This window comes from Haemorhous mexicanus, chromosome 7 (genome assembly GCF_027477595.1).
Source record: "Haemorhous mexicanus isolate bHaeMex1 chromosome 7, bHaeMex1.pri, whole genome shotgun sequence".
Taxonomy (NCBI): domain Eukaryota; kingdom Metazoa; phylum Chordata; class Aves; order Passeriformes; family Fringillidae; genus Haemorhous; species Haemorhous mexicanus.
Window position 1 is genome coordinate 8,215,892 of NC_082347.1, and position 17,034 is coordinate 8,232,925.

Below are 17,034 nucleotides of genomic sequence, written 5' to 3' on the forward strand. Positions count from 1 at the left end.
TTTTCTGCCCGTGATGGGTGAGAGATCTCTGGCTGCCTTTATTGAGAGCCCTGAGCCTTTCCTGCTGTGTTTCTGTTGCCTGCCCAGGGGCAGCAGGAGAGGCACAGAGCGCTTTTGCTGCCCCAGGTACCTGGCCTGGCCCAGCCCAAGAATCCCTGCCATCATTCCCTGCACCATTACCCAGTACCACGGCGGCTCTGGCTCCGCAGGCTGGTGGCTCCAGGAGTTCAGAGTGGGCAAAATGGGAGCGAGGGAGAGGAGGCAGCCGGTGCCGGCGGGTGAAATGTCTTTGCTGGAGCTGGCAGGGAGAGCAGGAGGGAGAAAGTGGATCAAAGTAAAGGGGAGAGAAAGAGGGACGGTGTGGTGGGGATGGCCATGGGGCAGGCAGGCATTTTGCTTTCCAGATCTGTGCGAGGAAAGGAAGAGCTGTCAAATCCATGCGGGAAAAGAGGGGAGAAACAGCAGGTGGTGGAAATCGCCGACAATTGGGATGCATTTGATCTGCCTGAACTGCAGAGGCCGAAAGGCTCCGAGCGCGGCCGGACGCCCGCCACCGCCGGCGTTGCGATGGGCCGCGCCCTGCCCCTGCCCTGGCTGCAGCAGCCGCCTGTGGAGAGCCCCAGAAGCAGCCCACGAATGGTCATGAGGGAAATCGGAGAGGGAAACTGGTCATTTTAGGAGGCGAAATTGGGGGAAAATCCTCCTTGATTCACTTTTGAGTCGGGATTAAATGGAGGGGAGACGGTCCTTTTGCATCATTTAGGGATCATAATCGAGAGGGAACCTCCGTTCCCCCTGATTCGAGGCTTTGAAGTGGCGACAAGAGGGAGTTTACCCTTGATTTAATTCAATAAGAAATTGGAAAAGAATGGTAAAGAAGAGCTGGCGCTGCCAGGCTTGGACTCAATTTATCGCCGACAGGCACCCAGCGCCGAGGACACGAGAGACACAGAGCGCTTTTGCTGGCCCCGGGCACCTGGCGAGGCCCAGCCCAGCCCGGCCAGAGAATCCCTGCGAGAATTCACTGTTGAGAGCCCCAGATGCGGCTTCCCCGGGGCTGCGCTTCTTCTCCGGCTTTCTAGGGCATGGGGACTTCTTTCCTGTACGGCTTTTGTCGGGACAGGAAAGTCACTGTCCCCGCGGCGCGCCACACGCTTTGCCGCCCCGCTCGCTCCATTCTCCCGCTCCTGGTGGCGGCTCGGTCTCGCTGCCGTACGGTGCTGAGGCGAAACCCCGCCCGCAGCCCGCCTCTGCCTCTCGCCGTGGCACCAGCGGCAGTGCCCGCGGAGCCGCACGGGTGGGGTGAACGGGGGGGACCGGACGGGCGGGCGTGTCATTCCGTTTGGGTCATTGCGGAGCGGCGGCGGCACCCGGAGCCCGGCGAGGCGGCGGTGGAGTTGGGAGGCGGCTCCAGGCCAGGTGCGACCCGCGGTCGGTCGATGCTGCCCCAGCTCGGGGCTCGCTGCGGGCGGAGGGGGCCGCGCTGAGGGGCGGGGGGGTTCTGGCGAGTTCCTTGTGCCGGCTTCCCCCGTGTCCCTCCCTGCGCTGAGATGGCCGAGGGAGCGGCTGCCCGCGGTCTCCCCCGTGCCCGGATCGCCGGGGAGGAGCCGGTGCCGCGGCAGCGATGGCTCATCCCGGCTGCTCTCGGTAGCACGGAGGCGGCTGCTCCGTGCCCGGGACAGTTCCCGGCCGTGCGGCACCGGGCTGGGGGCCGCTGCTCGGGCGGGAGGTGTCCGTATCACCCGTGTCTGGGCTGGCACGGGATGAACTTGAACGTGCCTCAGAGCCCAAAGCGCTGCAGGCGCCGAGTGCGGGCAGAAAGCGCCGCATCCTGCCTGCTGCGGGGCCGAGGCTTCTCGGCGCTGCCCTCTGTGCCAGGAGCCGCTCCGCGCTCACAGGCAGGGAGGGAGCCCCAGCGGCCGTGCCGGCGCTTGGTGTGCCCGGGCTCCAAGGCTCCGGGGCAGGGAATGCGGGGCACAGTGGTGAGCAGTCCGGGGCCGCTGCTTCTTGTCCCTCGGCAGGCGGACTCCGAGCCGCAGCTGCCCCGGGCCAGCAGCAGCCGGCAGCTCGCAGGCGCTCTCAGCGCCCGTCCCGGCACGGAGCTGGGCTGCAGCGGCTGCGGAGCCCCAGGGGCCGCGGCTGCCGGCACCGGAGAGCTGCCGGAGGCTGCGCTTGTCTCCGCAGCTGCTGCCGCACCTCTGGGCAGCGGGGAGAGCGCAGCCAGAGCTGGCAGCGCCCTCCTGCGCCTCGGGGTCCCGCAGGGCCGGCACCGGCAGTGACCTCTCATCGTGTCCCTTCCAGGGTGCCATCAGCGCCGGTGTAAAGCTGTTCCCGAGGCCGAGCTCCCAAAGGCTTTGCCAACACTCCTGATGTCTCGGGAGCAGCAAGGTGCTGTTTGTTCCAGGCAGAGAGATGCCGCCTGTGAGCTGGAGGAGAGTGAATCCTGTCCCATTCTTGGAGCTGTGAATGAGCCCCAGCATCCCCAGCAGGGACCAGCAGCCGGGCTTCCACACTTGCCTGGGGTGCAAGAAGCCTCTAGGCATCAGCAGGGGGATGCCACTTGTGAGTGTGCAGTGAGTGCAGCTGTGGAGAATGGATCCTGCACCAGGGATGGGAGTGTGAGGGAGCCCGTGAGTCCCCAGGGCACATCAGCAGCCAACAATAAACACAAAAGGAACCTCAGAAGATTGCTGGGTGAGTGCAGGGCCACCCCTGTGGCCTCTAGAGAGGGGCCAGTGTCATCTCCCAAGCACAGGGCTGGTGTGTGGCTGCTTCCCGAGATCTGGAAGAAGCTTCAGGCTCTGCTGGGCCCCATCGGTGGCTAGAAGCAAGAGCCCCAGCTGCCCCCAAGACTGTGCAGTTCTCCTGCTGCAGCCTGTCCCCACAGCTGTGTCCAGGCTCTTGGCTCTCTGGCTGCCAGCTGAGTGAGGGCCACACTGGCTCAGGGCTCCCTGCTCTGCTCCCTGGCCATGGGCTGAGCAGATTGCAGGGCCTGCTCTGCTTCTGGCAGCCAGCAGCTCTTTCCTGCTCCAGGTGAACGGTTCAGGTCCCATCCCGTGGGCACAGCGGCACTGCTGATTCTGCTGCTCCTGGTGCTGGTGCTGGCTTTGGGGGTGGCCTTGGCTGTGCAGTCAGGTAAGGGAGGGCCAGCAGCCTGGGCCCAGCCCCTCGGGGCAGAGCCGGCTCCCTGCTCCCTGCAGAGGGAATCCTCAGGCCTCCTCCTCTTTCCCCTGCAGCCCCACAGGTTCCAGTTCCACCTGCGACTCCACAGTGTGTTCTGGGCTGTCCCTCTGGCTGGGTCGGGCACAACGGGGTCTGCTACTACTTCTCAAGGGATTACGGCACCTGGGAGCAGGCTCAGGAACGGTGCTCCCAGCTCAATGCCTCCCTGGCCATTGCCGAGGATGAGGAGGCCATGGTGAGTGAGGGGCTGCGGGCGGTGCGGGGTGGCTGAGGGGAGCCTGGGGGTGCTCCTGGGCCGGGCTCGGTGCTCGTAGGGCCGGGGCTGCAGCCCCGGGCCGGGGCCTTGCAGGGAAGGAGTCCCGGCGGGCGGGGGCAGCCCTGGGCACGTGTCCCCCCCGAGGGGCCGGGGCAGCTCCCACTCCTCTCTCCTGGGCACGATTTGCTGTTCCGCCTCCTCGGGAACGGCGATTTCTGGCTCGGGCTGCGCAGACGGGGCGAGCGCCTGCAGTGGGAGGACGGCAGCAGCTACAGCTCCCGGTGAGTGCCGGGGAGCCGGGCAGGGCCATGGGGGACAGGTGCACAAGGTGTTCCCCTGGCAACCGGCGCTGGCTCTGCTCCTCCCTGCAGGGTTCCCGTCCTCGGCAATTCCCAGTGTGCGTACCTGGCTGACGGGAAAAGATTCAGGAGTGAGTTCTGCTCCAATGAGCGGCCGTATGTCTGCAGCAAGGCCCAAGGTCCCCTGTAACAGGGGCTGCAGAAAGGACCTTCTCCACGCTGGGCAGTGCCAGCTTCACCTCTGAGCCCAGCACAGGGCTGCCCTTCCTCAGCTGCACCCTGTGCCTTGCACTTCCTCTCAGGGTCACCTCAGTGCCTCTTCATCCCCAGTGCCAGCGCTGGGCTGGGGGTGCAAAGGAAAAGTCACTCCAATCCATCCTGCCACTGATGCTGTCTGGAGTGAGTGCATTGTACTCCTTATGTTTGAGAAATACAGCTCATTATTTTAAAATTTAAAGTTTTTGAAGGGATAAAATTCTGGGCTGTGATGCTTGGCTGTTTGCACATATTATTGGCTCAACTATGTTCTTCATATACTGTTTCATTATAGGGCTACATGCATACTGTTAGAGTTTATACATATTCAAACATACGTTTTCAAACATTCAAAGAGTTTATACCTATTCAAAGATTCCTTTAATATGTTCTTTTTTTTGGTTTTAACCTTTGACTTGTCTTCATGCCTTCTCAATTAAACTAATGCATTTTAGTTTTCCTTGTGGTTCTGTCTTCTTGTATTTTCATTCCCTGATAATGAGGGTTAATAAATTATTTTTTCTCGGTTCTCTTGTTTATGTTTTTGTGATCTTGTCTTCTAGATAAGACTGTCCCCAAATATGGGAAATCAATTATTTTACACCATTTTCTGAGTTAGTTACATGAAACAATCATTTCAACATTTCACAGTCTCTATTATGCTATGGTCTAAGATAGTGTCTATTACACCTCTGTTTATAAAAGCTATAGGGTGCATTCATCAACTGACAGGTTATACTATATCAAAAGCAGTAATTACAAATTGCACTAAATCAGGATTTCTGTGATCAATAATAACTTGCAAAGCAAAAGTAATACATGAATGTGAAAGCCAATACCTATATTTGTTATTTATAACATTCTACAACAAGCTTGATTGGAAATCCAAATTGCCCTGGGCTCCTGGAAATCATCACAAACTGGTCTGAAGGTGAGACTTTTGGATTGTCCTTTAAAGATGTGAGAAGTAACACTCACTTTTAAAATTTTAAAGTTAATTAACCTTAACAAACACATACTACAATTGACTGAATCATGAAAAATTACAGTACTGGGGGTCTCTGTGACTGTCGGCCACATGCTCATTTACAGAATGGATGCTCTGCCTTTTATGCCCTCAGCCCCACCCAAAGTTTTGACAGTCAGCTCCTTCTGGAGGGAGGGAATCGGGGATCAAGTGAAGCCCAGGAGGGAGAGAAGAGCGTGGAGAAGGTGCATTTTTAGAATTTGGCGTACATCTCATTCTCTTGCTCTGTTTGATAATAAATTCAATTAAATTTAATTTCTGCAGTCGGAGCCTGTTGTGCCCATGATGGGTGAAAGATTTCTGGCTGCCTTTATTGAGACCCCCGAGCCTTTCCTGCTGTGTTCTGTTGCCTGCCCAGGGGCAGCAGGAGAGGCACAGAGCGCTTTTGCCGGCCCCGGGCACCTGGCCTGGCCCAGCCCAGCCCAAGAATCCCTATGAGAATTCACTGCTGAGAGTTCCAGAAGGGGCTTCCCCGGAGCTGCGCTTCTTCACTGGCTCCAACCGAGTGGGGCCCTTTTCCTTAGCACGCTTTTTTCGGGACACGAAAGTCGGTGCCCCCGCGGCGCGCTACTCGCTTTGCCGCCCCGCTCGCTGCTCCCACACTGCTCGGGATCATTGCCGCACTCTGATGAGCCAAAACCTCCCACACCGACAGCCCCGAGCTGCGGCGGCACCAGCCCGAGTGCCCGCGGAGTCTGGCCGGGATGGGAGCGGCGGCGGGCGGCGCGTTCGGGTCATTCCGCAGGGGCGGTGGCACCCGGACCCCGTGTCTGGGCGGGCACGGGATGAACTTGAACGTGCCTCAGAGCCCGAAGCGCTGCAGGCGCCGAGTGCGGGCAGAAAGCGCCGCATCCTGCCTGCTCCGGGACCGAGGCTTCTCGGCGCTGCCCTCTGTGCCAGGAGCCGCTCCGTGCTCACAGGCAGGGAGGGAGCCCCAGCGGCCGTGCCGGCGCTCGGTGTGCCCGGGCTCCAAGGCTCCGGGGCAGGGAATGCGGGGCACAGTGGTGAGCAGCCCGGGGCCGCTGGTTCTTGCCCCTCGGCAGGCGGACTCCGAGCCGCAGCTGCCCCGGGCCAGCAGCAGCCGGCAGCTCGCAGGCCATGTGAGGGGCTGCCATGAGGCGGCCGGGCTGGGGGGAGAGGAGAGGCCCGAGCGGTTTTGGTGACACCAGGCACCTGGCCTGGCCCATCCCAGCCCAAGAATCCCTGCCGTAATTCACTGTTGAAAGCCCCAGAAGCCGCTTTCCTGGGGCTGCGTTTCTCTATCAGCGTCAACAGAGTAGGGCCCTTTTCCATAGCAAGGTTTTCGCAGGACAGGAGTGATCTCACTGCCCTCCTCGCGTGGCTCCTCCTTCTGAATATGTCCCTGGCTGTGGCTCCCAATATGGCGCCAAATGTCACTTTGGTGCAACAAAACAAACCCAGAAAACCAGACGGGCCATTTCCATGACTCATCCGGCCTTGCCTTTCCGGTCCCCTCCCCCGCTCGCTGTTCCCCCATCCCCCTCTCGTCACCGCTCCTCGCTGCCTCCCCGCACGCTGATTTGTCACATCGGCCGAAAGCAGCTCAAACTCCGCCCTCGGCAGCCTGCGGCACCAGCTCGAGTGCCCGGGGAGCAGGGGTCGCGGCGCGCGGAGAGCTGGCGGTGGACGTCGGCGACAGCTTCAGTCCAGGTTCGAGCCGCGGTCGGTTGTGCCCGAGTTCGGGGCTCGCTGCGGGCGGAGGGGGCCGAGGTGAGGGGCGGGGGGGTTCTGGCGAGTTTATTGTGCCGCGTTCCTCCGTCTTCACGGGCAGGGAGCCCAGCGGCCGTGCCGGCGCTCGGTGTGCCCGGGCTCCAAGGTGCCGAGGCAGGGAATGCGGGGCACAATGGTGAGCAGCCCGGGGCCGCTGCTTCTTGCCCCTCGGCAGGCGGACTCCGAGCCGCAGCTGCCCCGGGCCAGCAGCAGCCGGCAGCTCGCAGGCCGTGTGAGGGGCCCTCATGGAGCGGCCGGGCCGGGGGTAAGAGGAGAGGTACAGAGCGGGCACCGGGCCTGGTCCAGCCCCGGAATCCCTGCTGTAATTCACTGTTGAGAGCTCCCAGAAGCGGCTTCCTGGGGCTGTTGTTCTCGACCCGCGCCAACAGCATGGGGTACTTTTTCTTAGCAAGGTTTTTACAGGACAGGAGTGAACTGACTCCTCCCTGCGCGCGGCTTCTGCTTCTGAATATGCCCCTGGTTCTGGCTCCCACTATGGCTCGGGAGTCACTTTGGTACAAGTAATCAAAAGCACTCGGGTGATTGCCATGACGGCCGCTGCCCTTTTCCCCTCCGCCCGCTGCCTCTGACCACGTCTGCTAACCGTCCCTCACTCTTTCCTCGCACGCTGATTGGTCAAAAGGGCCAAAAGGCCCTCCCACAGCGCCCTCGGCACCCTGCGGCACCAGCTCGAGTGCCCAGAGAGCAGAGGCGGCGACGGAGCCGCGAGGCAGCTCCAGCCCAGGTGGGACCCGCGGTCGGTCGATGCTGCCCCAGCTCGGGGCTCGCTGCGGGCGGAGGGGGCCGCGCTGAGGGGCGGGGGGGTTCTGGCGTGTTCCTTGTGCCGGCTTCCCCCGTGTCCCTCCTGCGCTGAGATCGCGGAGGGAGCGGCTGCCCGCGGTCTCCTCCTTTCCTAGACCCCCGGGGACGAGACGGTGCCGCGGCAGCGATGGCTCATCCCGGCTGCTGTCGGTAGCACGGAGGCGGCGGCTCCGTGCCCGGGACAGTTCCCGGCCGTGCGGCACCGGGCTGGGGGCCGCTGCTCGGGCGGGAGGTGTCCGTGCCACCCGTGTCTGGGCTGGCACGGGATGGACTTGAACGTGCCTCAGAGCCCGAAGCGCTGCAGGCGCCGAGTGCGGGCAGAAAGCGCCGCATCCTGCCTGCTCCGGGACCGAGGCTTCTCGGCGCTGCCCTCTGTGCCAGGAGCCGCTCCGTGCTCACAGGCAGGGAGGGAGCCCCAGCGGCCGTGCCGGCGGCGTTAAAATTTAGTGCCATCTTTTTCTTGCTGCCTCCATTTAATTTCCTCCCTTTTTGTTTCAAAATCTGAAGAGACCTCAGCTGCCTCCTGTTTTCCTTCCTCTCTCACCTTCCAGGTCCTGTTTCCCAGGCCTTGTTCTTTCCTTATAAAACCCTTGATAACCCGTTCCCCACTTCAGCTTTGTTGGATCCTTGTTTTCCTGCCTTCTGGCTGCTGGTGGTGGTGGAGGAGCACACTCTGCTCCAGAAACCATCCTAACAGTCATCCCAATCTCCTGCTGCTGAAGGCTTCCTTAGGCTCTTGCTGAAATGAGAAATATCCTGGGACCTTTTCCTTTCTTGAGGTTAGAATGGTCTCTGCAAGTCCTTGAGATGTGAGCATGACGGTTAAAACCCCACTGAGCAAATGAAGGTTTTCCCCTTCTTTCCCCCACTTCAGGCTCTGTTCTCTCCCTTACTTTGTCCTTTCAACAACTGCTAAGGAAACCTTTCTCATCTTGTCAATTGGTAATGCAACTGCTCTTTAGTTCAGTTTTATAACAGGTTTTAAAGTCAGGCTCTGCCCATGGTATTGATTTGAATTTTGGATTAGGTTGTTGGTGCTTACCAAGCTCTGTGCTGCTTTAAAGCCTTTCTGCAAGGCTCTAAGAATGACCCTGGCAGGGAGTGCAGGAGCGTTGTGCAATCCTTGTTTAGAAAAGAAGTGCATTAAACCAGGTTCCTTTGAAAGCCATTTTTAATGAAATGAAGGCACTGGAATTCCTTTGGGAAATGCTCCATTTAGGACAGACCCACAGTGCCAGAAGCTGTTTGTCTGATGGTCAGTGCATGCTCTGATCAGTGCAGGGCCAGCCCCTCAAGAAATGCATGAGCCAAAGCCAGCCAGGAGAGGAAAAGACACGAGCTGATCTCAGAGAGCTGGACAGAGGAATCCCCACAGATGTGCCCGGAGCATGGCCCTCTCGCAGCTTTTCTTACAGTTCAGTGTTCCAAAAGCTAAAAGCTGATGCTCAGGACTTTGGGATCTGGCTTGTAACTGTAGAGGGGATGACTTCCCTTACTGGAACTGGGACACTGGAGTGCCACAAGCCTGCAGCCAGATTGCTTCTCCTTCAGCTTAAATTCAATGGGGTATTTTTGTTTGTTTTTTTTTTTTTTCTTTTTTTTTTTTTTTTCTTTTAAAGTATCCTTAGAGATGCTACAAGTGAGAGACCAGAAAAAGGCTGGAGCCCGACTGGCACAGTAATTGCTATTTTACTCTCCCTCTTTTCCTTTTAAAAATATATGTAGATAACATGAACTTTTTAACTCTGTGGTTTGGGACAAACACTTTTTTTTCCCTTTCTTTGGAAGAGATATGCAAGTCCTGAGACCCTGGGCCAATGCTCTCTGCATTTCGTTTATGTTTTTACAATAAAAAAGGGGCAGATGAGATTGACAAGGAAGATACAACTCAGGAGCTCACCAGGCAGCAGCTCCCAAACTCTCTGGGTGATGCAAAGAGCAGTAGGGTGTGAAGACTGCTTTCCAGTGTGAGATTAATCCGTAATAACCTGCTCACTGACATCAAAGTCACTTCTTAGAAGCCACTTGTTATTTCCTGAGGTGCAGGAGCTGGAGTGTTTGACAGAGCCTGGGCAGAATGATGAAGAATATTCCTGTCAGATTTCTCCTTCCCTTCCTGTGCCAGCAAGAGAAACCCACCCTCGTTAGGGGTTTTGTTCCTGTGGGACAGTGTGTAGGTCAGAGCTAAAGCAGTGCCCAGGAGCATTAATGATTTAATCTGCACTGCCCCCCCAGCCGTGCGAGCTCTGAGCAGGGCGCTGGGAAGTGGGGCCGAGCCAATTTCGGGCACTCGGACTCGGAGCCTGAAGGGTTTGGAGTCAACAGCGGAGACTGAGCTCCCTCTGTGGTCAGAGCGGGGAGACACCTTCCTCTGCAGGGAATGCTTTTCCAGCCGGGGTTTCTCTCCTGACAGCTCAAGCCTTGCCTCTTCAAGAGCAGACCACGCTGTGCCCCCGGTGCTTTGCCGCTGGGAACACTGGGAGGGATCTGGGAGCACAGGGAATGCCACGAGGGAGCTGGGAGGGAGAGTGGGAGCAGCGGGAGTGACCAAGAAGGAGCACTGGGAGGGATATCAGGAGCCCTGGGAAGGAATAGTGCTCCCAGCTCCTGCCCAGTGCTCTCCCCATCCTTCCTGGGGCTTGCCAGGAAGAGGGATCCTGGCAGGGAACTGGGAGGGAACTCCTCAGCACTCGGCAAGGTGCAGCAGCCCCAGGGGTGACCAGTGAGGAGGGGGAAGTGCCCCCGGTCCCTCCCAGGGCCCCCAAAAATGGGGGGTTGAGAGGAGAAAAGGGAGTGAAATGGAGGGGGGAAAGCTTTTCTGTAATTGTGTTTGTACTGGGGAGGATCCCCATTCATCTGTGATTGGAAGGGTCTCAGTTGAAGGGAAACACAACTTTTTCATCATTTTGGGTGTCTCCCTTATCAGGCAATCACTGCTTGCCATTATTTTCATGTTTAAATGGAAGGAGAATATCTTTATTGCACTGTTTGAATTGAAGGAAAGAGCCCCATTTTCATCATCTTCAGGTTCAACCTGAGAGCAAACACGGCTGTCCCTGGTCTGAAAGGGCTTCCCTGGAGAGAGAGGAACCTCTTGATGTGCCACTGTAAGAGTTCCATCGAGGGGAACCCTCCATTTCAAGGGACCTTCACAGGCAAAGATGTCCAAAAGCTCCCAGAATGGTCTTTGTTGAGGGAAAATGAGGAGGAAACTGCATTTCCCCTTGTTTTAAGAGGCTAAATTGAGGAAAAATCCCCCTTGATTTGTCACAGTACAAACAGCCGGGAGTCCGTTTCTTCATCCAGAAAAGGCTCATCTTTATTGCACAGCTCATATTCTATATGATTTTATATATAGGATAAATATATCTATATTTCTGTATAGGATTATATATTTAAAGGATTTTATAGGATTACCAGCTGGCACCGTGTTAGATTTAATTGGCTTTCTGGGCAGCTCCATTGAACCCGCTCCTTTTCATTTTCACCACCCTCGCCTGAAGTCAGGGAACCAGAGAGGTTTGTCACAGCCACCCTCACTGTGACACATACAGAAAAGCATTTAGAAATACTTTCTGTATAAAATTTTAATATAAATATTGCATTATTCAGACATTCTTTAGGAACCAATTCCCCTTTCTTTTTGTTTTAAAAATAACATGCATGTCTCTTGCTATGAACATGAAGGAACAGCAAGACAATATATGCAGTGATACAAGAAACTACAGTAACCAAGAATAAGTCAGATAATTCATGTAATTAATCACACATGTGAAATTGGATGATTATCAGTGTGTTAAACACTGCACCATCACCCAGAGCCTGCAGCAGCTGCCAAACCTCATTTCAGGGAGGACCTGGAGAGCCATTCCCAGGAAAGGTGTCCAAGCTCACTCTATAAACTGATCCAGCTGTCCTATCATTAGAGGGTCAAATTGCCAAGTCCAAGAGACTTGAATCGAGTTCTGAGGCAGAAAACATCTGGGTTTGTTGGCAATTTCCCAGCCAGGTAGAGCCAGGGCCTGGCCAGAGCCCAGACCCTCATTGGGAGGGTCTCCCTCACATACCTTAAAAACAAATGTCTCAATAACAGCAGCTCTGAGATGGCCCAAACACAGCAAACTGCTGGAGTGCTCCTGTGAGAATACCTGGGGCTGTGTCTGATTCCCACAGAGCAGAAGCTGCCTTGCCCTCAGCAGGGCACAGCCCTGTCCCATGAGGATGTGTCACAAAAGGGTCGGGAAAGACCACAGGACCTCAGCTCAGATGAGGCTTTGGACAGAGCCCAGAGATCTCATCCTGGAGCTCTGAAAACACAGGAAAATCATGAGACAGCCCTGGGTCAAGGCACAGCAACCCTGCTGGAACAAGAGAAGGGACCAAAGGCTGAGCAGGCAGTGCAGGGAACAGCTGCAGACAGCCTGGTCAGAGAGATGCACCTGAGCTGGGCAACAAAGCAGAGAGATCCCCAAGGGACACGTGTCTGTAGATAGTGACACAAAGGTCTGTCAAAGTTCATGGAAAGCCAGTTATCAATAAGGTAATGATACCTTATGGATAATGCCTGTTATAAAACTGAGTGAATTCACATGATGGAACCAATAGATCAGCAGGAACTGTCTCAGGAATTGGAGACAATATTCTTCCAGCATTCCTGGATCCATACCAGTGAAACACTGAACAGCTGACAATGGATAACAGCCATAATGCAGAACAGCCCCCCACTCTGCTGTGTTACCTATGGAAGATAAACCAGAAGAGATGACAATGAATGATCCTGTCAGGCAGTGCAGCCCTGACACCTGTGCAATCTGTGAGAGGATCAAGGGCCCAACAAACTGTATCTGCTTCTATCCAAAAGCAGGTGTTTATCAGTGTTTCATCACAGCTGTTTCAGCTGGATCTGTCTTATCTCTAGAAGAAAACAACCACATCTTGCAGTGTAGACAAACATATTTGAAGAAAATGAACTTAGGACTTAAAATTAGTTGCAGTGGAATTCAATGTCACCTCAGTGGCATTAGAGGTGCACTTAAAGGAACTTAAAGTTAACATCTTTAATACTAAATAAAAGCTGATCTTAATGAAATTGGAATAGAACATGAAATGGCTTAAAGGGAAGACTGAAACTTAACCTTGTCCAAATGTAACACTCAACACTCAAACCTGACAGAAATCCACCTTCACATAAATGACTCTTAAAAAATTAACTTAATGGAGTAATAAAACATTCGTTAAGATTACTCATATCTAACTTTGCTTAATCTTACCAACACTAAAATCATATTCAAATAAAATGTAATCGAGCTAATAATCAATATCCATAAAAGTTCTGGGTACTATAAAATGTAACTTATTCTGCTGCTTTTAGTACCAAAAGGCACTGAAAATGTGAACCAAGTGTGGCTAAAATAACAGCATGATGGATTTACTGGAGGGATTAGAAAAGTGTCATAAATACGGTGACCCAATGTAATTTAACATTGAGAAAAACTCATGGTAGCTGCAAATTTTATGGAAGCATAACTTCACTAAGACGTTTTAAAGCATAATTGTACTGAAACAAACAACAACGCAAAATCTGGCAGTGTCCAACAAACTGGGAGCTTCTCGAGATTGTATTTAGTGTAATACCAAATGGTAAATGTTATCAGCATTTCTGATAATGAAATTAGATTGTGTTATGCTGTGCATGATAATGAGGCACTGCATTTACCGCTTTGAATCTCTCCAGTAACAATTCTCAGAGAAATCAGAGTTTGCGAAAAACACAAAATTAACTTTAAAAAGCATTTCAACACTTCTTTAAGGCATTCTGACACACGGTGCGTGAGGCTTCAGCAATCAGGGGCAGTCAGAGACCTCTCGGCAGATGCCGGGGATTCGCTCCGCCGCAGGGGGGAGCCACGGGGGGTGGGGAGTTCGCCCGGGGCCAACCGGAGCCGCCGTGCCCCGCCGGGCAAAGCCGAGCCCGGGCAGGGGGGAGAGGCTCGGCGGCAGCGAGGGGCTGGGCTGGCAAAGCCGAGCCCGGGGAGGGGGGAGAGGCTCGGCGGCAGCGAGGGGCTGGGCGGGGAAAGCCGAGCCCGGGCAGGGGGAAGAGGCTCGGCGGCAGCGAGGGGCGGCGCCGTGCGGCGGAAGCCGAGCTGCGACCGCGCTCGCTGATTGGTCAAAGCTCGGCCCCAGCGATCTCCCGCTCCAATCACTGCTCTTGAGCGGTGCTTGCAAGTATGGCGGCGGCCGCGCCATGTTGGTCCGGCTGGGACGCGAGCGGCGGTGGGCTCCCGAGTCTCATGGCGGGGCAGCGGCAGCACCCGGAGCCTGGCGCCGCGGCGGAGCTCGGAGGCGGCTCCAGCCCTGGTGAGACCCGCGGGCGGTGGCGCCTCGCCGCGGGCTGAGAGGGCGGCGGGGGCGGGGGGGGTTGGCTTGTGGCAGGTTCTCCCATTCACAGGTGTGGAATGCAGAATTCAGTGTTTTTGAAAGGTCGGTAAAATTAATGGTTGTAATAGGAATCGGATAAAAAAGGTATAATATTTCCAGCGCTGGGTGCTCCTGGTCAACAGTGAAAGAACTCATGGGGTATACAGACAAATGTTATTTATACAAAGTTACATCCTTGAGAGACATGCATATTCATGTATTTAATGACTTATTCAGACCTTTTTCAGAACTTTGGGATGTTTTGGGAACTCTTTTGTCTGACTTCTTCACACTCTTATCTGTATGACATCCTGGGTGTCAGATCAATATATTTTATTTCTTTTGTATCTCCATCTTACTATTTTACATTCTTGGATAGGATTTTAGTATGTTGTCCTTAATTTTAACGTGGTAGTCTCTAATTTTTCTCTGGTGCTCTGGTTACTGTAACTGTTGTTTTATCTTTTGAACTTGTTGGTCAGTGGATAGCCTTACACTGTTTTTAGTCACACAAAACACTTTTTCACATCTGAAATTTTGCTCCAATCTATAACACAGTACATACATCACACAAATATTTCCATAGATATTATATTGATTACACTACTATTTCTATGAGCAATACAGTGCATACCTAAGCTGATAGATTATATTTACTAACATCCAGCTAGAAATAGTTATGATTTATACTATTTCTAAATAGTTATAATCACTAAGAACATGCATAGGCTAATACAAAAATGTGAAAGCCAAAATTACCAGGTCATTTTTCACACAGGCAGGAAGCCACAGCGGCCATGCCGGGGCAGGGAATGCGGGGCACAGTGGTGAGCAGCCCGGGGCCGCTGCTTCTTGCCCCTCGGCAGGCGGACTCCGAGCCGCAGCTGCCCCGGGCCAGCAGCAGCCGGCAGCTCGCAGGCGCTCTCAGCGCCCGTCCCGGCACGGAGCTGGGCTGCAGCGGCTGCAGAGCCCCAGGGGCCGCGGCTGCGGGCACCGGAGAGCTGCCGGAGGCTGCGCTTGTCCCCGCAGCTGCTGCCGCACCTCTGGGCAGCGGGGAGAGCTCAGCCAGAGCTGGCAGCGCCCTCCTGAGCCTCGGGGTCCCGCAGGGCTGGTACCAGCAGTGACCTCTCATCGTGTCCCTTTCAGGGTGCCATCAGTGCCGGTGTAAAGCTGTTCCCGAGGCCGAGCTCTGAAAGGATCTGCCAGCACTCCTGATGTCTCGGGAGCAAAGTGCTGTTTATTCCACTCAGAGAGATGAGAGCTGTGAGCTGGAGGAGAGTGAACTCTGCTCCATTCCTGGGGTGGTGAATGAGCCCGTAGAGAACAGATCAGCAACAGAGAATACACACAGAAGATTGCTGGGTGAGTGCAGGGCCACCCCTGTGGCCTCTAGGGAAAGGACAGCGTCATCTCTCAAGGACAGGGCTGGCAGGTGTGTGGCTGTTTCCTGATGTCTGGAAGAAGCCTCGTGCTCTGCTGGGCCCCATCAGGGGCTGGAAGCAAGAGCCCCAGGTGCCCCCAAGGCTGTGCAGTTCTCCTGCTGCAGCCTGTCCCCACAGCTGTGTCCCTGGCTGTCCCCACAGCTGTGTCCCTGGCTGTGTCCAGGCTCTTGGCTCTCTGGCTGCCAGCTGAGTGAGGGCCACACTGGCTCAGGGATCCCTGCTCTGCTCCCTGGCCATGGGCTGAGCAGATTGCAGGGCCGGCTCTGCTTCTGGCAGCCAGCAGCTCTTTCCTGCTCCAGGTCAATGGTTCAGGTCCCATCCCGTGGGCACGGCGCTGCTGATTCTGCTGCTCCTGGGGCTGGTGCTGGCTTTGGGGGTGGCCTTGGCTGTGCTGGCAGGTAAGGGAGGGGCAGCAGCCTGGGCCCAGCCCCTCGGGGCAGAGCGGGCTCCCTGCAGAGGGGAATGCTCAGACCTTCTCCTCTTCCCCCTGCAGCACCACAGGTTCCAGTTCCACCTGCGACTCTGCAGTGCTGTCCTTTTGACTGGCTTGGGTACAGGGGTGTCTGCTACTACTTCTCAAGGGATTACAGCACCTGGGAGCAGGCTCAGGAACGGTGCTCCCAGCTCAATGCCTCCCTGGCCATTGCCAAGGATGAGGAGGCCATGGTGAGTGAGGGGCTGCGGGCGGTGCGGGGTGGCTGAGGGGAGCCTGGGGGTGCTCCTGGGCCGGGCTCGGTGCTCGTAGGGCCGGGGCTGCAGCCCCGGGCCGGGGCCTTGCAGGGAAGGAGCCCCGGCGGGCGGGGGCAGCCCCGGGCACGTGTCCCCCCGAGGGGCCGGGGCAGCTCCCACTCCTCTCTCCTGGGCAGGATTTGCTCTTCCGCCTCCGCGGGAACGGCGATTTCTGGCTCGGGCTGCGCAGACGGGGCGAGCGCCTGCAGTGGGAGGACGGCAGCAGCTACAGCTCCCGGTCAGTGCCGGGGAGCCGGGCAGGGCCAGGGGGGACAGGTGCGCAAGGTGTTCTCCCTGGCAACCGGCGCTGGCTCTGCTCCTGCCTGCAGAGTTCCTGTCCTCGGCAATTCTGACTGTGAGTACCTGGCTGAAAATAAATTCAGGAGTGCAAACTGCTCAAGTGAGCGTCCATATCTCTGCAGCAAGGCCCAAGCTTCCGCATAAAACCCTGGCCAGAACTGCACCAAATGTGAAATAGCCTGCAGTGAGAGAAGGCTGGGACTCTAGTTGTGGTTTTTTTCTTGTTAGTGCAATAACTGTTGTTGTTGGTTTGCTTTATTCTACATACTAGTAAATACTACTTATCATATATATATATATATATATATATATATATATATAAACTAAATTCTTTTTATATATATATGTATAATAACTAGTATATATATGATAAAATGTACATATATAGTATATATATATACAGTATATACTATATATACAATATATACTAGTGTGTATAATAACTGTATTATATATTTTATTTATTATATATATTTTTATAAGTTTATATATTTTTTTAAAAAACTAGTAATACATACGAGTCATTCCTATTCTCATATCTTTGCCTGAGAGCCCCTTAATTTCAGAATTATA

The 17,034-nt window shown here is 55.2% G+C and overlaps 1 protein-coding gene and 1 long non-coding RNA gene across 18 annotated transcripts in view; both read left to right on the top strand.

The window, feature by feature from the left end:
• Positions 1-641: 641 nt before the first annotated feature.
• The window catches only part of LOC132329687 (C-type lectin domain family 2 member D-related protein-like), a 67,241-nt gene continuing 50,848 nt past the window's right edge, over positions 642-17,034 (top strand). For 3 of the 17 annotated variants that reach the window (XM_059851005.1, XM_059851007.1, XM_059851010.1), the window contains exon 1: positions 6,397-6,751. In XM_059851005.1, coding sequence (XP_059706988.1) covers positions 6,412-6,751 — 340 coding nt within the window. In that variant the 5' untranslated portion in view covers positions 6,397-6,411. Of the gene's footprint in view, positions 1,420-1,510; positions 1,648-2,301; positions 2,695-3,033; positions 3,136-3,236; positions 3,419-6,396; positions 6,752-13,752; positions 13,931-15,731; positions 15,831-15,921; positions 16,099-16,298; positions 16,400-16,490; positions 16,767-17,034 lie in introns of those variants that run through there. The other 14 variants (XM_059851003.1, XM_059851006.1, XM_059850994.1 and 11 more) reach the window with 14 other exon arrangements.
• On the top strand, positions 3,425-4,522 carry LOC132329695 (uncharacterized). The gene is made up of 2 exons (XR_009487127.1): positions 3,425-3,720; positions 3,811-4,522. It is a non-coding gene; the product is annotated as an uncharacterized LOC132329695 (long non-coding RNA).